Source organism: Perognathus longimembris, chromosome 14 (genome assembly GCF_023159225.1).
Source record: "Perognathus longimembris pacificus isolate PPM17 chromosome 14, ASM2315922v1, whole genome shotgun sequence".
Taxonomy (NCBI): domain Eukaryota; kingdom Metazoa; phylum Chordata; class Mammalia; order Rodentia; family Heteromyidae; genus Perognathus; species Perognathus longimembris.
In genome coordinates this window covers 58,728,640-58,750,844 of record NC_063174.1, presented here as the reverse complement: position 1 = coordinate 58,750,844, position 22,205 = coordinate 58,728,640, and the positions used below count along the sequence as shown (strand labels likewise).

The 22,205-nt window shown below is 49.2% G+C and overlaps 1 protein-coding gene across 2 annotated transcripts in view; it reads left to right on the top strand.

Moving 5' to 3' along the window:
- Positions 1-19,905, top strand: part of Setd3 (SET domain containing 3, actin histidine methyltransferase) — a 62,987-nt gene extending 43,082 nt beyond the window's left edge. For both annotated transcript variants that reach the window (XM_048362635.1, XM_048362636.1), the window contains exons 7-13: positions 8,045-8,103; positions 8,739-8,853; positions 13,149-13,223; positions 14,414-14,580; positions 15,430-15,515; positions 18,328-18,488; positions 19,119-19,905. In XM_048362635.1, the coding sequence (XP_048218592.1) occupies positions 8,045-8,103; positions 8,739-8,853; positions 13,149-13,223; positions 14,414-14,580; positions 15,430-15,515; positions 18,328-18,488; positions 19,119-19,577 (1,122 nt within the window). In that variant the 3' untranslated portion in view covers positions 19,578-19,905. The remainder of the gene's footprint in view (positions 1-8,044; positions 8,104-8,738; positions 8,854-13,148; positions 13,224-14,413; positions 14,581-15,429; positions 15,516-18,327; positions 18,489-19,118) is intronic.
- Positions 19,906-22,205: the final 2,300 nt, after the last annotated feature.

Sequence of the window (22,205 nt, the reverse complement as noted above, 5' to 3'; positions counted from 1 at the left end):
TTACCCTGTCAGAGCTTGTAAGAATTTACTTGTGCAAGTAGGACAGCTAGCTAGTGTTTGCCTTGAACTCCAGACCCTGCAATTTAGGTTACTCCATCCTTGGCAAGCTATTATGTTCTATATCCCTTAGTTTCCTCATCACTAGAGTGGAGCTAATGATAGTGCCTGTTTCAGTGGAGTTAGGATGGTTAACTTACGCACACATGAAGTCTTTGAGAACATGGAGCGCCAGTCATTGTTAGTGTTTGTGTTTCTCCCCCTCCTCCTCCCCCTGTAAAGTTGGCCATTCCTTGTCTACGACAGGATGCTCTGAGCACCAGCTACCCTATAAAGGAACTTGGCCATAATGCTCTTCTCTTATAAATGGCTGGTGGTTCAGGTCACATGGCAACACTGACTTAGCTGTGAAGATTTATCTGAATCACTGAAACCTAAAACAACAGAACTGAAAGCTAAAGTGATATGAAGCTGGAGGTAAGCAATTCTAGTTTATTTTTGAGGCAGATAGGTTATTACAGAAACTTTCTTTAATGATGGGCTTGACCTTTTGGGTATGCATTAGCGGCACTGACTTGTAGACCAGAGAGTGTGGCTTGGTTGTGGTTTAAAATCCTTTTTCCAGCCAGCAGATTGAGTGGTCAGGGGAAGGAGAAGTCCAAAGGCAGAGAAAGGACTGGCAGTCCCTCGCAGCTGTGTCCTGTCTGGCTCCTTATCCAGTCAGGAGATGGAGGACGGAGGTCCAGGGGCCTGGGATTCTGGACAGCCTCTCCTGAGTACACAGTGCGCACTGTGGGTATGAGTTTGGAGGGACTGCTTGGATTCACTAGATTATTAAAATAGAATTTAAAAAATGGTCTCTGACCCTTGGATACACGAATGCATTCTAACTGGGAATATGGCCTAGGTTCGATTCCCCAGCACCACATATATAGAAAACGGCCAGAAGTGGCGCTGTGGCTCACGTGGCAGAGTGTGAGCCTTGAGCAAAAAGAAGCCAGGGACAGTGCTCAGGCCCTGAGTTCAAGCCCCAGGACTGGCAAAAACAACAACAAAAAAATAAAAATAAGGAATGCATTCTATGTTTAGAGGTGGAGCCAAAAGAGCAGGAAAGGGAGCCTGTTTTGGGGGGGGGGGCGGGCACAGCAGGATGCCCATAGGAGGGGCTTTCCTGCGGGCATGTGGGCCTCCCGGGAGCTGCCCCTCCTTGCCCCAGAGTCCCTTGGTTATTGCCCGTGTTGAGATCAGCTGGCAGGAAGGAGGTCTCCAGGCCCACTTTGTCACAGCCCTCCTCCGCTGTCCCGTCAAGAGGCAGATGTGATTCCTTCTCGCGTGGAGAGAGAGAATATCTTTGAGTCACCACGCAAGGCACTGGGAACTCACTGTTGGTCAAAGTCATGTCCCTGGATCCCAGAACTTTACTATGGGGGAGAGAAATGTCTTCAGAGGTCACATATCACTGCTGGCCAGCAGATGGGGCTGGAAGCCAAAGAACGGGGGCGGGGTGGGGGGAGGGAGGGGCGGGCGGGCTGAGGATTGGAACTGTGGCCTCTCAAACCATCTCTGGTTTTCCAGCCCTTCCTGCGGCTTTGCCACTGGGCAGCGGCACCCGAGGGTGTCAGTTATGTCTTCTTCTAGCAGTCAGAGCCACTCAACAAAAATGGTTGATGCTTGAATTTCTGCGGTTAACAGATACCTCCAGCTGTTCGTAGAGTCAGTAAATACATAGTGAGTAAATGAATGGCTGACTGATGATGACTAAATCTGGTTCCTAGCTGATTGATACAGGTCGTAACTAATAAAGTGTTACAGAGGCATATACATTTTTTTGCCATGTTTCAACAAATGACAATGAAATTTAAACTATAGATCATAAATCCAGTTATCTTAAAAGTAATTTTATAAATGCAATGATAATATTATTTTGTCATGAATCTCATTTTTTATTTTGAGGTAATATATACGTGCTGTAGAAAACCACATCTAAAACATATGTTTTCATGTATATATGTATGTGAAAAGTAGAAAGCCCTAATTAAATGTGTATCGATGTAGTTAAATTTTTATTTGATGATATTGAATGAATTCAAAGAATTTTATGATGAAAAATTCCCCAAAGACTCACATGTAATCTGTTTAAAAATAAAAGTCTTAAAAATTGATTTTTTTCCCCTCAAGAGCTGAATATATGAACCATGCTTTGATTCTGATTTATGGCCCTCAAAACTGAGTTTTAGATTCAATAGACACTTGATGATTTGTCTCTTTGTTAGACTGCTATGCCACTTAGAAAACAAAACACAAGCAGAAGGGTTAAATTGACCTCCCAGAAATCTGCTGTCTTGCCTGCTGCTTCTGACCGTCAGTCAGAAGTTTGGGGATAGGAAGGCGAAAAAGCTTCTAGGTTTCTAATACACCCAACTGTCTCTCTCTCCTACTGCCATCATTGCATATTCTGCTTCCGTCGTTTAGTTTTCCTTCTCAAGTTTCCCTTGCATTCTTCCTCCTTCAGGAGAAAGCCCGCTCTTTCTTCTTCCCTGGCCCTTTCTGGCAGTGATAAACAGGTGTGACCTTCTCCCCCAAGCCTGTGGACCAGTGCAGGAGGAGGTCTATTGCTCCTCTTCTTTCTCCTCCTCATTTGCAAGAACACCACCCTTGCTGCCGAGGCACTGGGTTGGCACTGGGCTTGGCGAGGTGCCATAGGCTGCCCTGCCCAGAAAGCCCTCAGAGGGAACCGAGAGCCTGGATGTCTCCTGTCAGGCAGGGGTCACTGCTTCGCCTCCTTCCCAGGTGAGTGTGAGCTCTGTTTCTGGCCTCTTCCTCGTAGAAATACAGAATAGAGAGACCTCACCTGGAATGAGGTGTGTCTGTCCAGGACAAATTCACCTCATTGGCCTTTTAATATATGCGTAAGAAGTAAGTAGCACAGAATGTCTGTATTTTAGCGTGAGAAATATAATTGCATGCTACTAGGGCCTTAAAAAATCAGAACCAACTAAAGACAGTGTGTATATTTTGTCATTCCTAGTAGTTGTTGTACAGAACAGAGTCACCCTGTTACCGTCTCCACTTTGGAAATTAATAATTGATTATGCAGGATGCAAATTCTTTAAAATACAGTGCCTAGGAGTCATTTGATGACTGGAACAACTTTCCTTGAGGAATATTAGAATGCCTCATTGCAGGTGGCTATTTGCTGTATGTACCTTGATTTTTTTTTTTTTTTAAACAGACATCTGTCTGGGTAGGAGGAACATTCTTTAGAAACGTGAAGATCCAATATTGGCAACTGTTTGTGTCTTACAGAGGCTTTCTTTGCCTGTTCTAACCTTTCTTCTTCCTCCTCAGAACAGTTTGAATCTTTCTTTAGGTCAGATCATTTCCTTTGAGAATTGTTTTAGGAAATACCTCTCCATGTATTCAGGGAAGGGCTTATCGTTTTTATTTTTAAAATGCTATCGCTTGGTATTAAAAACAAAGACACCCTTGACTCAAAGGCATTTTGTTCTTGTGCCATGCCGTTAATATTTCAAAGATGCTTCACATGCTAGATGTTTCTGGATTAAGAATTCACATAATAGCAAGTTCTGCTTATTTTGGTTCTCTACAAAGGTTTGTTGTATGAGCTTAAACCAAGGCTGCAGCTGACTCCTGTGACACATATTAACTGTTGACTTAGTGTAAGTGCACGTCTATCTCCAGTCTCTCATCAGCCTGGAAAATTTGCATGCTGCCTAGCAGCCATCTTCTTTTATACTTTATTAAATATCTGTCAATTACAAATATCAAGGTTTTACATTAATGTCAAGATAGTACATCAAAAATTCATGGAATATGTGACTTTTTCCAAGGGTATTTAATACTTAATGCATTTGTGTCATTTTTCTTTCCAGAGATATTGACAGGTTTTATTAAGTGTTTGTTAGGGAGATTTCATTTTTATCAGGGGACTATAAAGAGAAGCTGCATGCTAAATCAATTTTTTAAAGCCAGAATATCGTTCATTTTTTCATCTTCAAACACTTATAATCCATAGGTTTTATTTAAATTTCTTCTTGGCTTATTTTTGTTTTACGTGAGTGATAGTTCAAGACGGAACTTTAATAAGGATCAAATATGCTGACTGTAGTGGTTTTTAATTTCCTTAAGCATCGCTACCAGACCCATGCAATATGGTAAATTCTTCAAAATGTCATACTTAACATATTTAGCAATATTGCTTCTTTTTATTGAAGCCAAACAAACAATTTTAGATATTAATCTTTCCCAAACATAGTGATTATTTTGTACTAGGCACAATATTACTGTGTCTCACAGGAAGCCGCCTCTGGGTGGGAAAGGGAAGAGGGGAGATTTTTACTGCATCGCCTGGCTTTGCAGAAGGATTCCAGACCCTTTCTCAAAGCAAGCTCTTCAGAGCTTCAAGTGGGATTGTAAGCGTTGGCAGTGGACCACAGCCCCGCCGTAGATAGATAGGTACCACGTTCAAGACAGTGAAAACATGAGCTGCTCTGAAGACGATCTGCGGCCGATTTCTGGGTCTGTGCTTACTGGGGCGTGCGTGCCTTTTGTCGGGGTCCCCATCACTGCCTGATGGCTGGCCGTGGGAAACTCATTTGCAGACACTCGATGTTCATCCCAGACTCACCCTTGAGAAGTACCATCGCAACTAAAACCAGCTGGCCGCCAGGACTGAGGCTTCTGTTTTAATTGACATTTTTATTCTCAGAGCCCAGGTCAGAGTTGCCTTCTGCTGCAAAGGCTGCTGTGCCAGGAGCAGGCCTGCCCCCCTCCACACTCCGCCCAGCTGTAGCTTAGGAGGACACCTGAGAAACCTCTGGTCACTTTAAATAGTTGCACGATGTTCTTAAACCTCGGAAACAGGGAAAAAGCTTTTTTTTTTTTTAGATGAAAATTATTTGGAATAGACATTTATGCTTTTCGTTTTTCAGAATAAGAACATTTTTCAGCATTAAATATTTTTCATGGATGAATCGTTTTTTAAATGAAATGGTTCTTAATGTTTGAATGGTACTATATAATAAAGTTTAAACTTAGGGTAGTTATTTTTTCTACCTAGGTGCAGTTGAACCGTGGCCATTTTAGATAAACCCAGTTTGTGTCTGTGTAAGGACTGTCCTTGAGGGCCTGGCCTGGAGCCGCTAGACCCCCCCTCCCCCCCCCCCCCCCGGCCGGCAGCCACTTCTCGCTGCTGCCAGTAGGTGGTGCTGGCATCACGGTGGAGAGAGCCCCGATGAACTGGAAGTCACTGCCGGCTCCCACTGTCACATTTTGCTTCAGTGTAACTGTTAAGTGCTTGTGTCAGTGGCAGAATAGCTTTTATGCCAGAAGTGTGTGCGGTAGGCACACCCTGTTTTTTTCTTTCAAGAACAACTATTTCTAACAGTGTCTGCAAATATTATATAACCATTCAAACAAAACAATAGCCAAATTCAGTCTGGAAAGATGCATTTATACCTTTTTAATGACTTCATCAGAATTCTGAGTATGCCTTTAGAGGTTGCATAAGAAATTCCTGTAAATTGAGGCCCAAGCCAAGCACATGGCTTATACCAGTAACCCTCACGGCGTGTGTGTGTGTGTGTGTGTGTGTGTGTAGGTTGGGAAAATTATGGTTCAAAGGCTAACCCAGGCAAAAAGTTAGCAAGATTCATCTCATAAGATATGCCTGTAATACCAGCTACTTGAAGAAGTATAGGTAGGAAAATCAAAGGCCAATGGGCGGGGGGATGCATGACTTAAAGCAAAAAAGTGTGCGTATGAGTGGGGGGGGGGCTCAAGAGGAAGGACTCCTGCCTAATAGCTAAGAAGCCTGTTGCCAAAAAGACCAGAGCGAAGGGCACAGGGCGCCTCTCCCCCTTAAGTGGCCACCTGTGCTCTTGTAGTTTTCTAGGGTCCAAAACTGTGTAAAGATATTGAAGTGTTGGAAGTCTTCCTCAGGTTGCTTTGAGGGTTAGCATTACAGGTTCCAATAATTCCATCTTCTATTTTCAAGTCAGACGTTTTGAGTTTGACGTTTTGCGTTTTTATCATTGATGGGATTTAGCCTGCATTTAGTGGCTTTTAAAATACTATAGTAAAATAGCATAGTTGTAATGAATTAAAATATTTAAAAATAACAAAAAGCATTTCTCATCTCCAAGACCTCGGAGAAAGACATCCATCAGGGACATGCAGAGTTCCCAGCAGATCAGATCGTGTGACGTTCATCTTGGTATAAACAAATGGAAATGGGAGCCGTGGGTGTCTCCCCTCTCTCGTTATCTTTTTGCTTTCTCTTCTTTATTGTCAAAGTGAAGTACGGAGGGGTTACAGTTTAAAGTACATTTCTTATTCAACTTGTTACCCCCCCCCCCCTTCTCTTGTTTTCTTTAAGTAGTTGTGCAAAGGCGTTCGAGTTCAGCAGATCGGTTTTTGAGGTTGGTGCGTCTCAGTGCGTCCCCCTTCCCATGGTAGACCCCCCGCCCAGTGCAGTTGTGAAGCGCTTGTGGGGTGCTGTCTGTGAGCACCCTAGTTTGGGGGAGGAAGACCAGGCCTGTCTTAGTTAAGTTGAATAATCGAGAGGAGGAGGTGTCGCTCTCCGAGCGCACAGCTTCACACACTCAGGACGAGGGAGTGTGAGCCATGTTAGGAATCATCTCCTTCCTGGGTCTCAGGTAGGAGTGCCTGTCGCCACGTGTTCTTCTTGGAAACGTTTGCCCGAGTCCCTCCTCTACTTTCATGTTGTTAGTACAAACAGGCAGCTTACTGTATTTCCTGCTGTTCCATTTTATTTTATTTTGGGGGACAGCGTCAGGTCTTACTGTGCAGCCCATGGCAGCCTCAAACTCTGGATCCTCTTTCCTCAGACTCTGGAGCGCCGGGGGTTGTGGGTGGGTGTCACCATGTCTAGCCAAACACCCATTTCTCAAGATTGCATGAATCTCATTTTGCGTTTTGACTTTTCTTCCAACGGGTTAAAACGGCTAAGAAGAGCTCGGGAGACGTAGGCACGCGGGGGCTCACGCCCAGTTGGCAGCCTTTTCACACACAGTTTGTCTACAATCGCACACCAAACGCAAGCTTTTGTTTTCTAATTGACTTACGGTTGGAGCCACGTCTACCTCACCCCCTACTGTCCTACACGTGGTGCCGGCGAGGACGTTACCCCGAGCCATGTTACCCCGAGCCTGCATTCCCGCGCCACGCCGTCCCCTCTGCGCCGCAGAGAGAACCGTGTGCAGTCCCGTCCATCCGGCATCAATCGAAACGGAAGATTAAAATGATACTGCTGCAGCTTTTAATTTCTTAATTGACACAAAGTTTTTAAGTGCTTTAAAGGTCTGGAGTGTTGGGAAGAGAGAATAGGAAATGTATAAAATTTCCTTCCAAGTGTGAAGTCTTGGATATTTTTACCAAATGTTCTTTTGTCCAGGAAAAAAAAAAGCAGAACATTTTACAATCTGCTGGTGCCTGTCGTTCTTTATCTTACTTGGTTGCAGATTTACCACAGTACTACTGTGCTTTCCTTGATTTTTCTGTGCCCAGTTTACCTTTGCTATGTGTGTGTACAGGAGCTGGTTCTCAGCAGATGATGTAAGACAGCAAAAACACTGCGCACCTGTGACTGTTCCTTTTACTGACAGAAGAAGCCCAAGCCAGGCCCCTGGCCTCGTCCAGAGAAGGGATGGGGTGGCCTCCTCGTTTTGCAGGCTCCCGCGTGTCTGCCTGGAGCACATGCTCCTAGCGCGGGTGCCTGCCTCGTGAAATCAGTGCACCCGGAATGCTCTGTGCAGTGTCTGCGGGTTCTGGGATCGAAATATGAAGGAGCAGATTTATGGCGGCTGCTGGGCACAACAAATTAAGTTGACAGTGATGAATGAGGGCATAACGGCCTGTGATCCCTCAGCCGCGCGGCTGGACGCCTCCTGCTTCGTTTGGCTCTTGTTAGGATCGGTTAGGCAGCTAAATAATGAAATTCTGCTGACTGATTTCTGTTTCCCTTTTCCTCTCTCTGCCTCTGCTTTCTAAAACTTCTCGCTCCCAGACCCATCCTCATGCCAACAAACTGCCCTTGAAGGATTCTTTCACTTACGAGGACTACAGGTGGGTGTGCTGGCACAGCGCGGGTGGTTTCCAAGAGCACGCGGGGTCCTGCAAGGGAGGCGGGGGCCCGAGTGGCCGCCCGGGCCGGGAGCTAGCCAGCAGGAGACGCCGGGGGAGGAGCCTCCGCGGCCAGTCACCAACCGAGCGGCAGCCCAGGGAGCCCAGCCGCTCAACCTTAGGTTGAGTACTCCACCTTAGTACTGGGGGGAGGGGGTTGTTTCCCCACCTCCAGTGGTAGATTCTGTGCGGGCGCCAAAAAGAGTGAACTCACCGTAGCGCGTAATAAAAAAAAAAATTTGTGTTCCACGTTTCGTACGGTTCTTAGAGGCTCTCTTGTCAGAAAGGAGGTATGCCATCTGCTTTTCTCCCCACAGCTTCACATGGGTGCAGATTAGGCCCTGGAGTACAGAGGGCGCCCCCGGGGGAGGGGGCTTCTCACCCTGGCAGGCTTCCCTGCCTCCCTTCCCACCTCCCCCTGCCTGACTCAACCCTGGAGTCACATTTGAATGATGACAAAAAAGGCTTTGAACGTGTGTCATAGGTCAGATGCCCTTACATTCCCGGTGAGTTATTCCTTGCTGCAATTGGCTTTCGAGTGTTCAGACTGTAACTAACTCTTTATCTTCCTGTTGCAGGTGGGCGGTCTCTTCTGTCATGACGAGGCAGAACCAAATTCCCACGGAGGATGGGTCCCGGGTGACCCTGGCCCTGATTCCTTTATGGGACATGTGTAATCACACCAACGGCCTGGTAATGATCTCGCTTGGGGGGGCAGGGGGCGCAGGGCGGCCAGGCCCCTCCGCTGAGCCACGACCTCTCACCCTCCCGATATTTTCATATCCCCTTACCCTCCCCGCCCCCCCCATCACCTCATCCCCCCGCCCTGTCTCCCGTAGCCCCAGGTAGGAGCTGCGTGCTGTGGACTGTGTTCTGAGAACTCGAATCTTGGGCCACCTTAAACCACAGTGAACCGCACACCGCGTGCTGTGCTGAATGTAATTCCAGCCTGGCATTCATTTTCTTATTAGATTGAGCAACTGGTGAAACCAGAGTTTTAATTGTCTTGTTCTTTTAAAAATACTGATTTCTTGAGGCACATCTTCGGTCCTTGTTGTCTTAGGCTGCTTCTCCTGCCCTCTGCCGATTGCATCTCTGGTTAGGTGCTTCCCCCCCCTCCCCCCCCCTCCTTCTGATCCCTGTCCCTGCCCCTTCCCCCGCTGTGTGGCTGTCCTGTCCTGTCAGCGGCTCTCCTCGCAAGCCCTGGGGTTGAGCACCGGAGTTGCTGGCGTCACGGGGTGGGAGACGGGAAGAAACAGGGAAATTTCAGCAAACGAGACCCTCTGTTTCTCAACATACATTGTGTTTCAAATATCAAGAAAGCTTTTCCTGATTGTGAGACACAGAAATAGGATCAGTTTCAGGGAGTGTGAGCGGGTAGTGTTTGATTGGTTTTTGTTCTTTTCTGGATGTCAGTTTTCTTTGTTATGACCATTGATATTAAAAGTAGATTTAAAAAGGACTTGTGGTGTGGGTCAAGTGGGAGAGTGCCAGTCGTAGAAAAAGCCAAGCCAGAGCTTGAGGCCCTGAGTTCAAGCCTGGTGCCCGGGAAAAGAAAAGAGATTCAAGAACTGCCGGAGATGAGCTTTACCTTTGATTCCACAAGTAAACAGCCAGCGCATGTGTGCACGCACACAAGGTGTGTCAAACACTTAAGGTAGAATATCCTGTTAATTCGAGACAGTCTAGCAACAGTTACATTCTGGAATCTTGAAGTATTTAAAATTGTAGCAACAAAGAATTAGTTCCACTTTATAATTACAAATTTTGCCTTAATTTAGATATACTTAATTTAATTAGCAACACTAAGAAATAGTAACATGTTTTACATTTTCATTAATGAACATAATTTTACATTCTTTGTTCCTTTTTTTTCCTTCAGAGATATTTTTAACTGATCACAAGCTTGAAATTAAAAAATTTTCAAAACGCTTTTAATAGGTGGCTCTAGTATTTTTCTTTGTTCCCCAAACTCACTTGATCATTAGAGTTTTATTGTGCTTTCTAAAGTTAAAAAGAAAGTGTAAATAAAAAGAAGAAAATATCACAGCCAGGGCTGGGAATGTGGCTCAGTGGTAGAGAGCTTGCCTCGCATGCATGAAGCCCTGAGTTCCATTCCTCAGCACCACATACACAGAAAAAGCTGGAAGTGGCGCTGTGGCTCAGGTGGCAGAGTGCTGGCCTTGAGCAAAAGGAAGCCAGGGACAGTGCTCAGGCCCTGAGTCCAAGCCCCAGGACTGGCCAAGAAAAAAAAAAAAATCTCAGCCATTTTGAAACGCCTTCCCTCAGCCCCCAGGACGCTGGTGCACGAGAGGTGGAGAGGCCGGGCAGGGGCCGGCCTAGCCCCCTCCTCCTCCAAGCCCTTGGTGTGCACGGCCCCTCGCACACTTCCTGGAGACCCGCGCTGACTCTGCCACCATCTCTGGCAGATGACAGCTCTTGCTCTTTTCCCTGGTCTCCTTCATGCGGTGCAACTCGGATGCAGTCGGCTCTAATTAGGGTTGTGGGAGGAGTCAGTACACGTCCTGCAGGTCTCAGGACCTCGTCCCACCCTCGGCTCTACACCTTTGTTGAACGGTTTGCCACTGTCGTCATCAGACTGCATGGGAAACAGTCTCTTTTAGCACTGTGAAGTTGTGCATTATACAGGCAGCTAATCTCTCTTTAAAAATAAACCATGGCTTAGCTTTTGAAGCACGAGCTTTTCTTTGTGTGTGTGTCTGCTGACGATCATCTCCTCCAGGGAGTCGTTAGAAAGTTGTAACCCAGCAACGCTGTCTGCTTGGAGCAGTGCCTCTGAACTCTGGCCTCCGTGTAGTGTGGCGCTGTCCTGCGGCCCTGGCTGCAGAGCAGAACAGAAAGGAGGAAGGCGGGAAGAGGCCCTGGTGCGGGGTGGAAGGTCAGAAGGCCCAGTCCTAAGCTGGAGCTTGCACTGTAGTTGAGCTGTCCTTTCTTAAAAGGTGGTTTGGTTTATACAAGGACACCCCCCCCCCCCAAGCTGTAATTGCCACTTCATTCCAGTGTCTAAAGTGTTGGTGTTTTACCTGTCAGAGTCAAAGAACAGCTGCAAATCCAAGTTGAATTGTTTTTTTTTCTTCTTCTTTCTGTGTGTTCCCAAGGTCTTTATAGACTGAAAAAATTTTTAATAAAAAAGCCCAGTTTTTACCATAGTGGACTGGGCCCACCTTCAGCATGTGCTGTTGTTTCATTAGATTACAGCGCATCTTGCCACAGGACCTTTGCCCTTGCTTTCACTGAGGTCGCATTAAGTCCTGTTGCAAGCCCTGATGGTTACTGTGTTACCAAGAGTGAGAGACAGTTGAAATACCCATCAGCCAGCCCCTGCCATCTTTTCTTCATTCTTTCTTCCCTCCTACCCTAGAGCCTCTCCCTCCTGCCTGAATTCAGGATAAAAGGAAATTCTTCTTTCTCTACTTAGCCATCAAGGTGGTGTTTTAGGGTCAGCACAGTGAATCAGAAGGAATTTGATGGAACCGGTGCTCATCTGAGTCCCGTGTTGAGCGTCAAAGGTTCCAAACGACATGGCATCCTTTGTTTCTCTCCACTTCTCACTTTCTCACTTTTGCAGATCAGAAGCGTGAAGGACTTGTAGACATCTGGTTTATGAGCCATGGGTTCTAGACATGAGTGTACCATGTGGGTTCCACCCACATGTTAGTCTAGGTCCCAGGCTGAGAGCCATATTGGCCAGCAGCCCTCGTAGCTGCCTTGAGTCTTTGGTTCTTCAGGATAAAATGTGTTGCGGGCTTCCTCAGCGAGTGCCACTGGGCCCAATCCCTTTCCCCGTGGGCTCATACGCAGGGCCAGGCACCGGTCAAGGGGGAGAGCCAGACCTGGCAGTCAGGGAGACAGGGTTGTGCACGTGTAGTAGCGGCTGGGAAAGCGGGTGGGGGAGGTGGGGGAGGAGAGGCCTCCCTGGAGACGCCAGGTCTCTGCGGGTCTCGGGCAGCGCTGGAGTGGGAGGCAGCCCCAGACACGAGGGGAACCGGGACACGCCCGCCCGCAGCAACACGGCCTGGAGTCCAGCGAGGGGTGAGGTGGACGTCCGGGGCAACGCTGCCCCCTCTGCCCTACAGTGGGCAGCAGTGTAGGAGTGGAACCAGCGGCCAAGGGGCCCGGCCGTGCAGGAAGTGGGGAGAGGAGAGCCCAGGCGGGTAAGCCGTGTCCTCTGTGACCGAGACGAGGGAGCTCAGGAGCCCGGGAGCCCGGGCCTGGAGTCAGGCTAGAGGAAGTCCAGTAACGTATGGACTCCGAAATCCTCATAGTACAGAAAGGCAGGGAGTAAGAAATGTTACTGTGTTTCACCTTTGCTCACTGAAAAGTTTTTATTTCTCCAATTTCAGAGTAAATGTATATGTACAGTTCAGAAATCGTTTTTTCTTATCTCTCAGTGTTTTATCCAGTGGAAACCTACTTTGATGTGTGTGTGTGTGTGTGTGTGTGTGTGTGTGTGTGTGTGTGTGTGTGTGGTGGATATTAGACTCAGGGCCTTGTCACCAAGTACCGCCAGCAAGTAATCTACCACTGAACTAGGTCTCCAGCACCCACTTGAGTTTCTTCATGTCCAAACATTTGATAATGCTTTCAAGCAAATGGTAGAGCACCTACCTCCCTGAGCTCACTAGCAGGCGGGCACAAGACCAGCGCGGGGCGGGTGGGTCTCTTGTCGCCCGTGGTGACCGCCAGGGCCGGACAAGAGGGGACCGGGCTCAGAGGCAGCGGTTTTGTAATAAGGGCTGTATTGACCAGGCCGTTGCCTTTCTCTACAAGCCTTTTATTTGAGGCTCCCACGTTCCCCCCCACGGATCGCGGTGCACGATCGTGGTGTACGCAGAACTGGCCGGGCTATCAGAGACGTTTGCTCAGCTTCCAAGAGCTTCCGGGTGCCCCTCTGCGAGCCTGTAGGCCCTGTGCTCTCGCGACTGAGTGGAGCAGAGACGCTCTTGTCTTCCTTTTCCCTGTGGCAGATCACGACGGGCTATAACCTGGAAGATGACCGTTGCGAGTGTGTAGCTCTGCAGGACTTCGGGGCCGGAGAGCAGGTAGGCCTCGTGGGGGGGGGGGGGCACGCGTTGGGGGGGCGGGGTGCCAGGGCACCGAGTCCATGTCTGTTTCACGTTCAAACGATTGAACTTAGAAAGTGCAGGGTCTGTTTTCAGAACCTTTCGACTTTTAAGCCATGATAAATGCATTGGGCTTTGAATTATGAAGAGATTTCACCGTAGATCTTTACACAGTCGACCTAACATGTATAATATACTGTTACCTGAAAGTAAACTTTTCTTACAACACTGAAACTTTTTTTTTTTTTTTGGTCGGTCATAGGGCTTGAACTTGGGGCCTGGGCACTGTCCCTGAACTCCTTTGCTTAAGGCTAGCGCTCTTAACAATTCGAACTATAGCACCACTTCCGGTTTTCTGATGGTTAATTAGAGATCTGCATCTCATGGACTCGTATGCCCAGGCTGGGTTTGAACTGCAGTCTTCAGATCTTAGCCTCCTGGGTAGTTAGGATTACAGGAGTGAGCCACCAGTGTCCGGCCTGAAACACAGTGCTTTCATTTCTTCATCTGTTGATCCTTCATCAAGAGGTAGTACTTAAAGAAGAGAAGAGTGTGGACCATGACCCTAGCACCTGTACTCGAGTCAGTGATGTTTAAATCTAATTATTTTGCTGAAGTTTGAGTATTTAGTTAGTTTGAAAACACACATTTATAAATCCTACATTCTCTGTAACAAACAGGCAATAAATACAAAACTGGACCCCTAGCATGCCATATGAGATGAAGTGGAAAAGATTAGTCTAAAAGTGCTAGTCTGCTCTTTGTTCAGGGAAGTTCATAAACCCTCCTTGCCCAGGGTGGAGGGATGGGTTTCTGTCCTGAAAGAGAGGAAGACATTCTAAAGCGCAGTCGTGGAGACTGTCCTGCCTCTGGGCCCGGAGAGGCCCAGGCACGCCCAGGACTCATCCTCGGAGGGCCTTGTCAGGTCCTCCGTCAGCACTGTCGCGGGAGCTCCCTCTGCCTAGGCAGTTTAACAGGTTGGGACAGTCACACACCTTTGTCCTCACTAACATGCTTTGCCAAACAACTGTATAGTTACTTGAAAACTATCTGCTTCAGTATAAAAGTAGCATTAAATATATGAAAACTAATCCTTTGCCCTGTTCTGTATTAAGAATGCATGCTAAGTTTGTTTTATGTCCCTTTATTTTTTCTTTACTGCATCTCAGATTTACATTTTTTATGGCACTCGGTCAAATGCAGAGTTTGTGATCCACAGTGGTTTTTTCTTTGACAATAATTCACACGACAGAGTGAAAATAAAGCTTGGAGTGAGTAAAAGTGACAGGCTCTACGCCATGAAGGCCGAGGTCTTGGCTCGCGCTGGCATCCCAACGTACGTAGAAAAACATTGGTTCGCTCTTTCCTGTGGCCCTGGCCGTATTTCTGGTTGCACGGTGTTTCGTTGGTGTGCTAATCCAACTTCTCCGCAGCAGTTTGTCTTAATCCTGTTATTCCTGTTGCACTGCAAATTGCGATCATGGAGGTAGATGCGGGGTGATTTAGCGGTGTTCACAGACAGACAGTGATGTTGCTGGGAATGTGGCCCGCGGTCCTCATTAAGTTAAATAAGTACCGTGGCCCCATTAATGTCTTTCACCTTGGAAAGGTTAATGACCTGGATCAATTTGTTTCATTTAATTCTTTGCCTCCATTAGTCTCTCTAATGAAGTCATGCTCCTCAGTGATTTCAAGAATTTCTGGTTAAGTTCTTGAAGATTTTCTCACATTTGAGGTGTAAAATGATAAAGAAGACAACAATGATGATTTATTAGTTCTCCAGGGAGTAGAGGAACCATTCTTAATGAAAATGGATGATCCAGACCTTTTTTTTTTTTTATTGGGCTTGTCAATATCTGATTAATGATGAAAGTGTGAACTCAACATAAATTATCGTTCGCATTTTTTTAGAAGGGTTGGTGTGATTCTCTTCACTGAGTGTGCAGCCCAGCGTCAGGGGGTTGGGATGCGGACAGGCTGGCAGAGGTGGCCGGGCCTCGTGGTGGGGGTTTTCCCTGCGCCCTCTCAGCCGTCCTCCGGCGGGGGGAGGGGGGGCATGCGCCCCGCAGGGACTGCAGCCTGCCCTGGTGTGACCGGAAGCGCCACCGCGGGGTGTGCTGCGGGTCTGGGCTTTGCTCCGGGGGAGGCCGGGGTCCTGGCTGACTTTGCTTCTCCCTCCTGTCAGGTCCAGTGTTTTCGCCTTGCATTTTATGGAGCCGCCCATCTCTGCCCAACTTCTGGCTTTCCTTCGAGTATTCTGCATGACCGAAGGTAAAAACAACTTCAGGAAAAAAGAGACAATGAGTTGTTTGGTTTTTTTTGGGGGGGGGGGGCGGGGAAATCATTGGTCGTGGGGCTTGAACTTGGGGCCTGGGCTCTATCTATGAGCTCTTTAGCTCAAGGCTAACACTCTACCACTTTGAGCCACTTCCAGCTTTCTAGTGGTTAGTTGTAGATAAAAGTCTCACAGACTTTCCTGCCTGGGCTGGCCTTGAACCTTGATCTTCGGATCTCAGCCTCCTGAGTAGCTAGGATTACAAGTGTGAGCCACCAGCACCAAGTGGAATATTTTTTTAAAAAAAAATTATGAAAGTGTAAAGCATAAGGGTGCATATTAAGCATAAAATTGCTTAAAACTAAGGCACTTTGGGGGAGTGAGAATATAGTAGTGTTGGAGGGGAAAAATGCATCTATTTTACTCTGGAAATGTTAAGCATAAAGCAAATAAATAGCATGGGAAACAAAATGTGTATAGAACACGGAGTGTTACTGGCTAAGCCTCCCATTTCAGTACCGGAAAGACCTAAGTACACGAGTGTCCCTTATGTATTTTCTTAAGACATGTCAGCTGGGATTTCTTGCGCTGAGATTTGACTTGGCTGTGTTTTTATTTTCACCCTAAACTGTATTTCTCCAAACCCCTTGATCCTGAGGTTTTAGTTTCAGTTGTATTTATGCTAAAGCTATGGAAGAGATGGGACTGGACGGGGTGCGGGAGGCCCTAGCTGAGCAGTAGGGCGTGTTCTTGCGGAACAAAGCTGCTCCAGCCCTGGGGAGAAGGCGGTGCCGCTCGGAGCCACTGGCGCAGGAGAGGCCGCTGAGCCCTGCCGTGGGGGCCGCAGCCTCCTGTGTGGGTGCGGGGAGGCGTGCTCCCGTCCAGGGCTCCACGTCAGGCTAGAAGTGAAGGCGGTTTGGATGCCAGCTGCAGAGCCGGCCCCAGTGAGACGAGGGGATTGTTCCCCAAAAGCCACGGCGTTGCTGGAGATTCACTGTCAGATGGGAACTTGCGGTGCCTTTGTACGCCAGTGAACTTGAGTGAGGGGTGACCTGTGGGCTTCTCGTGTGTGTGTGTAAGGACACACAATTAATTGGCAGTCACAGTTCATATCCTCAAGGAGTGTGTAAGAGAGCGGCGGTGGGGATGGCATCGCTGCATTCGGGGCACTCAGCAGGCCTGTGAGCCAGGCCTCCCGTTCCACTTCTGCCAGGGTGGCTCAGCTAGCCAGGGGTGACCCTGGCTGAGAACCTGCTGGTGTTGCCTCCACGGCCTGTGCTCCACACACCCTCCAGACCCTTGCAGTTGGCCAGGAACCGAATCCACGGAAGACGTTCTCAGTCGAGGCCGTGGCCTTGGCACACAGGCAGGATGTTGGGGGCGGGGGGCTGACTGAGGAGCCCGTCTCTCAGCCGAGGGATGAGAGCGAGCTGGCTCTGGCTGCTCTGGGTGAGCACGCAGGCCGCGGCGGGTGGACGGAGGCTCGGAGCCACGGGCAGGAGGGGCTGGCAGGGAACGGCCCAGGAGGAAACCTGCTCCCAGCCACAGGTTGGTCTCCAGAGCCCCGCAGGCCACCCGCCACTTACTCCGCTTACACCCTCGGAGGTTTCGCGGCTCCCGTGCCGGGAGCTGCAGTTCCACAGACGGTAGCAGAGGAGGCTCGAGGATGGAACTTGGGGCTGGCTGAGAGGAGGCACGAGGCAGTGACTTAAGCATTCGGGGCTTCTGAAGCTTTTGGAAAGATTGTCATCTCTTTATACAGAGAATTTAAACAGAAGAATCAGGAATCTAAAAGTTCTGAAGTTTGTCATCTCTTTTGCAACTGGAGAAATCTCTCTTTTTTGAACATTAGATAACATCTATTTTCTTAAAATAAAAATTTAAAAAACAGAATCATTTTAGATCTGTTGCTGCTCTTTAGTTTCTTTAGTCATAGGAAGACAATTTGTCATGTCAAGACAATTGATGTATTCTTTGAATTGCTCCAACTAATACTAATAAAAGTTTGGTTTGCTGGCAGTGGCTGTTCCTCAATTTGAATTGTAAATAGTGACAGCTGTAGGGCATTTTGCTCTGAAAGAGAAACTGTCTCACAATTATATAAGAAGCACGGGTGTGTTTCTTGAGCATGAAGAGGGTGGGCATGTTTGGTCTTTTGGAGATAATGTGCCAGGAGACAGAATGCTCAGAGCAGTTGCTGAATTCTTTCTTAAATATATTTGAAGGTAATTGAGATGTTCGCTTGTGTTTAGTTGTAATTTCTATTTAAATTCCTGACAAGTGAGAAATATAGGCTCATTTTTCATTAACATAAAATTCTTATGGTTCATTTCTTTTTGTTGTTCCTCTCTGTCCTTGGCATGTTTGTTATAAGACGAGATAAATAACTACCAGTCAACTTGGAGTTCAGAGGGTCCCTGGGTTACTGTGACTCTTGCTTGCGTTTGCTTGGTGTCTTGTGAGCCAGTTGGCGTTGACGGAGCCCCCGGCTGGCTCACGGGAGCGTCCCGTGGGCGGGGGGAGTCTGTGACCGTCCGTTATCTTTGGACAGGCTAAAGGCTCTCGGTGGAGGCCTTTGCCGAGGCTGGACTCCCAGCCGCCAGTCCTCACCTGTCCCCTGGCCCACAGCTCAGGCCTGGCTGCCGTGGAGAGTCAGAGTGGCCCCGCCGGTTGAGCCAAGAAGAGCGCTGTAGGCTGCAGGAAGAGGATGCTGCTGGAGGAGAGATTTTCTCAGATAGACTGCTCGTGAAAGTGAGAAGCGGCGCGGTTCTCCCTTCTAACCAGTTGCTATTTATATTTTTTTTGTAGAAGAATTGAAAGAACATTTGCTGGGAGACAATGCGATCGATAGAATTTTCACCTTGGGTAACTCTGAATTTCCTGTCAGCTGGGACAATGAGGTCAAACTTTGGACATTTCTTGAAGATAGAGCCTCGCTTCTTTTAAAAACATATAAAACAACAATTGAGGTAATAAGATTGATAAATGAGGATTTTCACTTTGTTTCTAAGTATTCTAATGGAAGATTCCTTCTTACATGTAACTTACTCTAATTCTTTAGCAGAATGTGTATTTCACCTCTTAAAAATTAACATTTTAGTATTAGTTATTAATACTTGGTGTTAATATTTTCTACTTAACATGTTTACACTTACCAAAAATCATATTGAAGCATTACTGATTAGAAGATAACATTTGAAAATTATTTAGCATTTGAAAAGTCATTTCTGATGCATGTTTCCACAACCATAAGTTTGTATTTGTACTTTCAAAGTTTGCCTTTGAGCCACCAGCTTTAACAAAAGCCTCTTTCTCCATGCATCCGTGCATTCATTCATTCATTCATTCATTCATGCTGTTCACCCAGGGGCTCAGGTCAGGGCGACAACCTGAAATGGCTGTCTTCTTTTTGTGTCACACGGTTTGATTGAGATACAACTTATTTGAATAAGATTCGCAAGTCTAAAGCGCAGTATTGACAAAGTGTCTGTGTCGTCCATGTTAGAAGGTTTCCTCCTGCCCCTGGCAGCTGACCTGCCCGTGACTGCAGCTTTGCCAACTGAGACTCCTTGTCACGGATTCTCTTCCTTGTTTTCCAGGAGGATAAGGCTGTCTTGAAAAACCATGAGCTTTCTGTTCGTGCCACGATGGCCATTAAATTGCGCTTAGGTGAGAAGGAGATTTTGGAAAAGGCAGTCAAGAGCGCGGCCGCCAACCGGGAGTACTACCGCAAACACATGGAGGAGAGGGTGCCCCTCCCCAAGTACGAGGAGAGTGACCTGGGGCTGCTGGAGGGCGGCCTGGGGGACTCGAGGCTGCCGCTGGTCCTGAGGAACCTGGAGGAGGAGGCGGGCGGGCAGGAGGCCCTGAGCCTGAAGGAAGCCGTGAGCAGAGCCAAGGCCGCCGAGCACGGGCTGCTCAACGGCGAGGACTCCATCCCCAACGGGACCCGCTCTGGAAACGGAAACTCGGATCCGGAGGAAAGCAAGCCGGCGCCCGAGGAGGCCCAAGAACCTCCCGACGGCCCCGGCCCCGGCGAGGGGAAGGCGCAGCCCTGAGCCGCCGCGCCCGGGCGCGGGTCCCGCTCAGCCCAAGTTCTCCACAGTCCTTCCATCGCCGTGTTCCGCGTTCACGTTCTCTTTCTGCAGAGAGGAAAATATGTTTTTGCTGCTTTATATAAAAATGATTTTTTAAGTTATTTTAAAGATGTAGTTTTGCTTTTTGACTAAGATTGCCAGCCTGCTTCTAGGCAGAGCGAGCTCAGCAGCGAAGGGAGCGAGGTGCCTCCGGAAGCTTCCGCAGCGCCCCCGTCCCGGGCCTGGTGTGGGCCCCGGGGAGACCCCAGCTCCCGCTCAGCTGTGCCTTCGTGGGCCCGTCATCTCGGCACCCGGGGGGGGGGGCTGCTGGGGGCCTCGGGGGCGCGGCAGGAGGGGGGCCGCGGCACAGCCCAGAGCGGGGTTGAGGTGAGGAATCTGCATGTCGAGTCTGGGCAATGTCTTTTTTTCTTTCTTTAAAAAAAATACCCCAGTACCAAAAGAAAGGTAAGGTGGCAACCTTATTTTTAATAGTTTTAAATGTTGATGATAATCCTAATTATATAAATATATATATACAACACATATATATATCTAGTGATTTCTAAAGATTTGTTTACTTTTTGTGTTTCTGTTTTGATGTACTAAGAACTTGTCCTTTTCCGTAAATCAAAGTAGGACATGCATCCCCCCCCCCCGTGGCCTCGGTGCGGCCCCCCCCATCGCGGTGTTGGCAATGGGGGCGCCGGCGCAGCCGCCCCCCGGCTTTGTCTAGTGCTGCTCAAGGTGAGGCGGGTCCCTGGCTTTTCTGGTTTTCACAACAAGCTAGAGATTTTCAAAGCTGCCCTTTTAAGTAAAAATACCCTTATTAAAAAGAAAACATGATTGATACTTTCCGTCTGCTTATTTTCTTTGAGCTGCGCTTCTGTGCGGATGGCCGCAGAATCGGAGGGCACGCGGGTCCCCGGTGCCCAGAGCCTCCCGCCGGCCCTCAGCCGCCACCGGGGGCGCCCCGGGAGGGCCCAGGTGGCAGCCTGGGTGGGGGGGGTGGCCAAGGCAGAGGCGGTGTCCTGCCGCAGAGTTGAGTGGCTTCTGGCCTCAGCTGGTCTGGGGCTGCTGGCCATTGCTGGCGTCCCTTAACCGACTTTCACATGGCGTCCGCTGTCCTGTCACGAGCCTGCCTAGTTAGAAGAGTGCATATCGCTTTGCTGGATGCCGCCGCCACGCAGCAGTGCCTGCCCGCCCCCCGCCCCCCCCCGCCCCCCCCCGCCCCCAGAAGGCACCGAGCGTCGGGTGAGGGGCCCTCGAGGGCGCGGGGCCGTGTCGCCCCAGCGGCCGGGCTCGGCTGCCTTTCCGGATCCCAGGGCAGGCCGGGGTGTCTGCTGACGCCGGCCCCTGTGCGTCCAGCAAAGGCGGAGCACGTGCCGCCGTCGGGTCTGCCGAAGACGCCCTCCGCCCCGCCGGCCGTCCTGCTCTCCCCCCGACTGAGAACACTGAAAGTGTTTTCAGAGACAACCATACAGCTGTAATGAAAAACAGCAGTGGAAGATGGGGCGGTGTCGAGGCCATTGGCCGGGGAAAGTTGGAGTTGAGGCGGACCCCTTTTCGAGGCCTCCTTGATGAGGCCGCGGGACCCATTCCTGGGACCTCGGCGTCCTCGTGTCCTCCCTGGACATCACAGCCCCCGCCCCAATGAAGACCCAGGGACCATCTCTCGCCAGCCCCCATCGTGGCCATTAGACCACAAAGTGGCCGTGTCCGTTTCACCTCTGGAAGCGATCCCGTGAGGCGTACCTCCGTCTGTGAGGGCTCTGTGTGTGGAACGCACACCGGGCTCCGGGAGGAGCAGATTCCTCCACGTGGGAGGCGGGACCCGCGCCGTCCCGCTGCCCTGAGATGGCGGGACTCCCCCAGAGCGCCGCCCTAGGGCGACAGACCGCAGTGCGTGCCCCTTGCCCTTTGTGCCCCTCTCGTGCAGCAGCTGTGGCCCGGCTCCCACAGACCCTACAAGTGGGAGCGGCGGTGTAAGCGTTGGGGAATGGCGGCACAGCTGTGAACCTTGTGTTGAACCCTCACCCCCGTCGTCGTGAGAACAGGTCCCTCCCAAGTCACGTTCTGGTTTCCCCCGGCTGCTCCGCGCTTTGGGATAAGAGGCTCGTCACGAGCCCCGTGCCCCGGCTGCCTCCCTGGGCCCTGGGCCAGCTCTGTGAATAGCAGGTGGTTTCACCAGCCCCCAAGTCTACCCATTTCTTGCAACAGGCGATTGAGACCTGGTTTCCCGTAGTTTCTAGAAAGGGTCACTAAGGTAGATTGAGTTTTGAGAGATCGAAGCAACACACGAACAGTATCCTCAGGTTCCCAGCACGCGGGTGTTCCTGGGTTAGAACTTCACTGAACAAGGAGTGGCTTGGTTTTCTCCACACCATTGCTTAGTGTTTTAGTAACGAACGTGCGTGTTGGAGTAAGAATAAATGCTAAGGGAAGAAGAGCCTGTGGCTTGAGCGCAGACCGGAACAGCCCTAACCACACAGGGTCCTGGTGGGACGGGGTGTCCAGATGACAGGCACCAGAGCCCTGGGGTCACACTTTCCACGGTGGCGCGAGGCACTCTTCTTTCTTCTATTATTGACCTGGCAAAGTACGCATGCTTAC